Source organism: Papaver somniferum, chromosome 5 (assembly GCF_003573695.1).
Source record: "Papaver somniferum cultivar HN1 chromosome 5, ASM357369v1, whole genome shotgun sequence".
Lineage (NCBI taxonomy): Eukaryota > Viridiplantae > Streptophyta > Magnoliopsida > Ranunculales > Papaveraceae > Papaver > Papaver somniferum.
Window position 1 is genome coordinate 3,618,493 of NC_039362.1, and position 6,686 is coordinate 3,625,178.

The following is a 6,686-nucleotide window of genomic DNA, read 5'->3' on the forward strand; positions in this document are numbered from 1 at the left end:
CTAGAAGTGATTTTACGTCCAGGTTTCTTTTAATTCCAACCGTATAATTTTATTTGCATATAATTTTACGTCCAGGTTTGGATTAGTTCCAACCGTAGAAGCTCATTTTACGTCCAAGTTTCTTTTAATTCCAACTGTAGAATCCGATTTTACGTCCAGGTTTCTTTAAGTTCCAACGGTAGAAGTGATTTTACGCCCAGGTTTGGAGATGTTACGTCCAGGTTTGGATTAATTCCAACCGTAGAATTTTATTTGCATGTAGTTTTACGTCCAGGTTTGAATTAGTTCCAACCGTAGAAGCTCATTTTACGTCTAGGTTCCTTTTAATTCCAACTGTAGAATCTGATTTTACGTCTAGGTTTGGATTATTTCCAACCGTAGAAGTGATTTTACGTCCAGGTTTGGATTATTTCCAACCGTAGAAGTTTATTTTACGGTTAGTTTTTCTTCACACAAAAACTTTGTCCTAAAATTCACCAAGTATACAACAAAATTCGTTAATTTATTTTTTATCTAATTAAATTAAATTAAAATTAACTAAATAAGGGTTGTTTAGTCATTACAAAATTATTTGAGATAAGGAGTTTTTGATATTATTTATGGGTGACCCGTTTTTATCCTATTAGGTGACGCCCCTCCAATGGAATGTGACGCCTCAATAATAGCCTTCTTTTTATTTGCTCGCGCACTACCCAAATAACATTGTACAGGTGAATCTGTGGAATGTTACCGCGTCACATGGTAAGCACCTTCAAAAAACAACTAGGGTAGACAATTGTATGATGGTGGACAATCACAGAGTTTGGCGTTTCTCCTAATTCGGATCCATGCATAACCCAAGATGGGAGATGCAGAACGATGGAATTCATAAGCAGAATATTACATGTTTAAGCTGAGATAATCATGGGACTAAATGAAACAAAACCTCTTACACTGTTTATCATATACTCTTAATAACATATACAAAGAAAGCTTCATTCAGTGATAGACCTTGATACACGGAGACCCAAGGAGCTTACTTTTTCTTTCATATTTTTTCCGAAGTTACAAGAGAAAAGATAGGCAAGGACCTTGATATACAAAGACGCGAGGAGCTTACTTCTCTATTTAAGATGATGTTCTTCCACCAAGGGTTTGAACTATAGCTTCTAGAAGTTTAATGTCAGCATCTCTTTTTGAGATTTCAACTTGCTTTGCACGCAACTCTTCCATGTGCAGCTCAAATACCTCTGTAAAGAATCAATGGGAGAGTTAGGAATTATGACCATACTGCAGTATAGAGTTCAGGGTTCAATTTAATAAACCAGAGGCTGCTTCCTCTACTTCACTCCAGAAAATAACTATCAATTCCAGAAAGGTTATGCAATGTGCGGCTAGAAGAATTTCAGAAGAGCAGAATAAATAATGAGACAACTTGTTTCATCATCTTTTTTCAAAGGGCAGTAGTTTGCCATGCTGTTCAGTGTACATAGCAACAGGAGATTCAGAATTGTCAAAGAAGTTTTAGTTTTCTTTCCAGGAGTATATTTTTGGTCCATTTGGATATATGCAACCAATAGCAAACTAATAATCACAGGAACATCACCAAATTAGTTTTTGAACATTGATAAAAACATGCAGCCAGGTTACAATCTGTTGTGGACTATAGAAGACATGACCTCCTGTCATAAATATGCAGTTGTCATGGGAGAAAAAAGCGGAACTATAGTCCATACTAGTTAATGAGTCTATGAATTACCAAAATCTTAGGTACTGGTGCTAAATTATGTATTATAGATTTTCTTTCTTTTTCGCCTGTGTGTCTGGTTGTGTCTGAGCACAAGAGAATAGAGTGGGTATTATCTCTTGTAGAAAGTTGAAAAAGAACATCACAAGCTAAAATATCCAAATACATACTTGAGGTGTTCTCAAGCTCTCTCGTAACCTCTAGCGCATGTAATTCCGCAGCTCGTTGTGCTGCCTCAGCCTGCCTTTTCTCTGACCGAGCACGAGCAGCCGCAGTAATCGCGTTATCCAGCTCCCTCTCTAGATTCTCTACCCTTTGCTCAAGTGCCTGCACAAGAAAAATATGCCCTTATTATAGATAAGGTAACTTCTAGGAACCTACCTTGCAGCAGTTTTTCTTACTGAGTGTACAATGTACATGTCTTTTTTTTCAATCAGTTAGAATTGGAGTTTAGATTTTCAGATCACAACCCTCTCAAGAAACATGCTTGGGTTTCACAGAAAAAAAGGAAAGGATAAGCATTATGTTTTTGTGCAAAATGCACTACACAAAGGAATGTCACACAGTCGCGCCAATTTGCTATAAGGTGGAGTTCGCGGCACAGTATTGTGACCAGAAACTTCACAAATCCAATGCATACCTATACAAAATTGGGTGTGGGGGTGTGGGAACAAATGAGGCATGAGCATTCACTGCGACACCCTTCAAGGCACCGAGTCCAAAGAAATCAAATCACTATAAGATAAACCCTGCAAATTTGAAGAAAAAGAAAAACAACTTTACTGATTCTAATTTGAGGGAGATGGGATCATTAGGAAGCTGGAATCCTTGTTGAATCTATTAAGTAGATTGATTATCTTCATCTTTCAGTAGATGACCATAGGCTACCAAATGATTGAGTGGAAGAGAGTCCTGAGAGGCGATTTTGTCATCTAAGTTGTCTAGAGTTGAGCTTTAATTTCTTCTCGCTTTCCAGTGATATTTTAATTTCTTTAATTCATGTGTTCTGAGTTCAGATATTTTGATTCTCAGGTGAATCTCTTTCTGGTTGGACCGATGGTGTTCCGTAAGAAATCTCAAATAATCATTCTAGGATTTTTTAATTGTTTTTCTGGTTTGTACATGGCTTCTGGTGGAAATTCTTCACCGTCCATGGTGAATAAACCACTCTCTACTCCTAACAGATGGTCGATCTGGTGTTTCAGCTCTAGTAATGTTTTCAGTGAAAGGGTCCTTTCAGATGACAATTCATAGCGAGTCTACCTTCACTTTTGAGTTGGATGATTGTGAAGATCGTATTAATGCTATTGACATCAGATGACTATTCAAATCAATTGTTCTTATTTCGACCTTAGCAGCTTATGGTTGCACAGGACTTATAAACTTAACCCTTTGCCTGCGTATGTTAATTTTCGTAAAGTTCCTGTTCATCTACAGAATACTAACTACTAAGAGCCTTGCTGATAGTAGCAAGTGTTATGGGTCTTCTTACTATGATGGAAAAACTTACTCATACGGCCTAGGATGAGCTATGCCTGATACAGGTTGTGTATTCCCTTCAACTGTTCCAGTTTATATTGACGGTAAACACGTGCTTGATGTTGAGGTGGAATTCTTTAGAAAAGTTGAGTTTCAGAAGGTAATATTAGAATAATGGAATTTAACTGCACTAATTCATTACCAGGAGAATTTATCTTGTCAGACATACACTTAATGTTAAGTGTATGTCTGACAAGATAAATTCTCCTGATAATGAATCAGTGAATTCCCTTGATAAGGTCAGGAGCCACCTTAGTTTGTATCTTTTATGATCCTATTTTCATTGTTAGTAAACAAATTAATACTGATAATGCACTAGTAATCCTGATAGGAAATAAGTAAGCTATAAGGTTAAAATTCCACATTTTGTTGGCTAAATTTATTAGGTCGGCAACAAGTGTTAGATGAGTGTTTGAATATTTACGAAACTGAGATAATTTAGACTTCAAGTTCGGAATCTAATTAACATTCCAAATATCTATAGAACTGTCATCTCCTACTTTCCAGATATTCTTCTGGTCTATCAACTTTATGCCTTAATTTGCTTATGCATTTACAAATCCAAGAGCTGTTAGTTGAATTTTTTACTCTTAAGGCTGAATTTTTATGGAAGTATGTAGATTTTAATTAGGAAGCTCGTAAACAATCAGAACTTTCTATCCTTCTCCAGATGCGTTATAATATAGCTAACATAACCAAATTAGCCTTAGACGCATAGCTAAATTAGCTTTTGATGCATCTATGAAACCTAACCTTCCTTTAGACATAGGTTTGCCCATGCATCTATGAAACCTAACCTCCTAACCTAAATGTCCTGATTATGAAACTTCTGGGCATACTCATACTAAGTGCCGAAAGGCAAAGGCTGAATTAGTTCCAGTTCGAGGTCTGGAGATGGGTTGCTAAAGCGACTAAGGAAACTAGAGGTAGTTTGACTGTTGCGTTTTGGATGATGTTATTGTCTTTTTAAAGGTATCCTTCCTGCAGCTCCACCCCTTAAGACTGCTTTAACTAGCTTTACTAAGATTTCTGGTTTGGAGATGAATAAAATACTTACTCCACACTCTCTCTCAAGATGTTTTCTGTCTTGATTGATCTACTGGGTACTTCAGTGAGATACTTAGGGTTCCTCTTCTATCAACAAGAATGCCTTCCTTTAATTTCTAAAGTTACTAATAGGGTGAAATCGTGGAAGACCGAGTTGTTATTGTCCACTGGAAGATTGTTGATTATTAAAGTGGTGACAAGTGGGATGACTTCTTGTCTGGCTTTCTTGTTTTGCTTCGCCAAAGAGAGCATTAAAGGAGTTAAATCATGTTTGTCAGAAATTCCGGAACAGGAGCAGAGTTCGGCAAGAAGTCTCGCCCTAGTTATTACTGTAGTTGGGACCTTGTCTATAGGCCTTACTCTGACAGAGATTTTGGTGTAAGAAATATGGAGCTGCAGCTAGTCTTGGACACCTATGTGATATTACAAGTGGAACGCACCCTGTTTGGACAGATTGGGTTAATAATAATCTTATCCAAAATAGAGGTTTCGGGTCTCTCAAGATTCCACAAGATGCTTGTTTAGAGCAAAGAAATGTTGCTAAATATTTACTCTTGAATATTCTAGGAGATGGGAGATGGGTGTAATACAAGAATGCTCTGCTTACTGATCCTTGGCATCCAAATGCTTGCTAAAGGTTAACTGTTTGGGCAAGTTTGGACCTGCTTGATGTGATCTTTCCCAATTCACATTGTAGGGTTAGTGAGTTTATGGTGTTAATGGTTGGAATTTGGCTGTTGGGCAGATGGCGTAACAAAACTAAAGGAGGTTCAGTCTGATATAATAGTTTGAAAACCTAGCTCTTCTGGGTGTTATTATACCATGAACTATATACTTATGTAACCCCAGCTAATTGTATCAAATCACAACAACAACAACAAATGGGGATGGTTTAATTCTAGTCAATTGGGTTACACACAGTGGATTTAACTGACCTAGTCCTCAAAATTTAGTACTAGAAGATAAAGATAATGTGAGAATTGATTAAATCCCATCTACTTAAGCATCTGAAAATTTATAAACCAATATAACTCAGTAATTTATTTATTTTTTTTTGATCAGTACTCAGTAATAAACTCCATCCTTCCAGAATCACCCAACAAAATCAATCAAAACAACAAAAAATTCATATATAGAGACGAACCCAGATTTTAAAATCAAGCGATAAAGAAAGAAAAGGGTAAAATTCGGTAAGTACCTTGATCGTCCGTGCTTGGTCGGAGCAAAGAGATGCTTTAGAGAAGGTTTCCTGATCTAGAAAAACAGCTTTTTTGAGGAGGGTTTTCTGTAATGAATCCAAATTGGTATTCATCTCTGATAAATTCACGATAGCTGCTTTCCATCTCTCACTAGATTGATCTTCCATTCCTTCTTCTTTTTCTTCTTCGCATGTATTTTTATCTTCTTCTTTGATCTCTTTTCTCTACTTCTCTCTCGAGTGTGACTTTTGACGAGAAAATCTCAATTCTCAAGTGTATGAGCGGTTAAATATGTGCGGTTAAATATGTGCGGTTTAATCTCCAACACTTTCTTCTAGATCGGTAAAAATTTAGTGCTGGTGTCTAGAGTTTTGAACTCAGGTCACTAGCATCATCACCAATGATTTTATCCCTATATTACAGTGACATCGACTTCGTTTTGACGGACAAAGCAGTATATACATTTTGGTACACTTATAGCAGGGGCTATGGGGGTCGAGAGCCTTTTCCAAAACGAAAGAATTAAATCAAATTTGATCAAATTAGATCCTCCTATGAATAGAGAGAAACACTCTTTCACCCCAGACTCGATCAACTTGTCGTTCATACGAAAGAGTGAGTGATAGTCTCCCCTATACGGCCCATTATTTTCCATATGGATAAAAGAAAGTTCAAATGGCACTTTGTTTGTCGTGGAAATATAAAATGAAAACTGACGGCATAATGTTAGCCATTTAATTGTTTTTTCAAATGATATTGGAAAAGATGATGATTCTGTTGTTCTTATATAGCTTTATAGCCGTTTGATCCATTTTGATTATACGTGGGACCTATATGACCCTACATAGATTGAGTGTTTGATGGAAACGAAAGTTCATTGAATATTTGAATGTCAATCTAGGATCTGCGATTACGGGTTTTCTTTCTTCAGTTCAATAGTTTGGTTTGGTTTTTTTTGCACGGCCAATAGTATGTCGCATAGGCTCTTGACAATCTATCCCACGGTAGCTTTTTCACTCCACCAGATAACCTCTCACTCATTTTGAAAGGGATAGACTATTAAAACAGTCTATCCCATAGGTCTTACTCTTAGAGGAAGGACCTAGATTGAGAATCTCACTAAAAATGGAAGACTTTTGATTACATTTGGTTTTTGGGTAGAGGGAAACCCTTCT

At 36.8% G+C, this 6,686-nt stretch overlaps 1 protein-coding gene across 1 annotated transcript; it reads right to left on the minus strand.

The window, feature by feature from the left end:
* Positions 1-868: 868 nt before the first annotated feature.
* Positions 869-5,773, minus strand: LOC113280896. The gene is made up of 3 exons (XM_026529494.1): positions 5,511-5,773; positions 1,897-2,053; positions 869-1,229 (listed from the first exon to the last, which is right to left on the minus strand). Exons 1-3 carry the CDS (start codon positions 5,676-5,678, stop codon positions 1,108-1,110), a joined length of 447 nt encoding a protein of 148 aa, XP_026385279.1. The 5' UTR covers positions 5,679-5,773; the 3' UTR covers positions 869-1,107.
* Positions 5,774-6,686: the final 913 nt, after the last annotated feature.

What these genes read in the sequence shown, in the direction of transcription:
- LOC113280896 (XM_026529494.1), bottom strand. Translation starts at nt 5,678, where the DNA reads ATGGAAGATCAATCTAGTGAGAGATGGAAAGCAGCTATCGTGAATTTA. An exon ending in ACCAAGCACGGACGATCAAG is followed by an intron (nt 2,054 to 5,510) that starts GTACTTACCGAA and finishes TTTCTTGTGCAG; the next exon opens with GCACTTGAGCAAAGGGTAGA. An exon ending in AGAGCTTGAGAACACCTCAA is followed by an intron (nt 1,230 to 1,896) that starts GTATGTATTTGG and finishes GATTCTTTACAG; the next exon opens with AGGTATTTGAGCTGCACATG.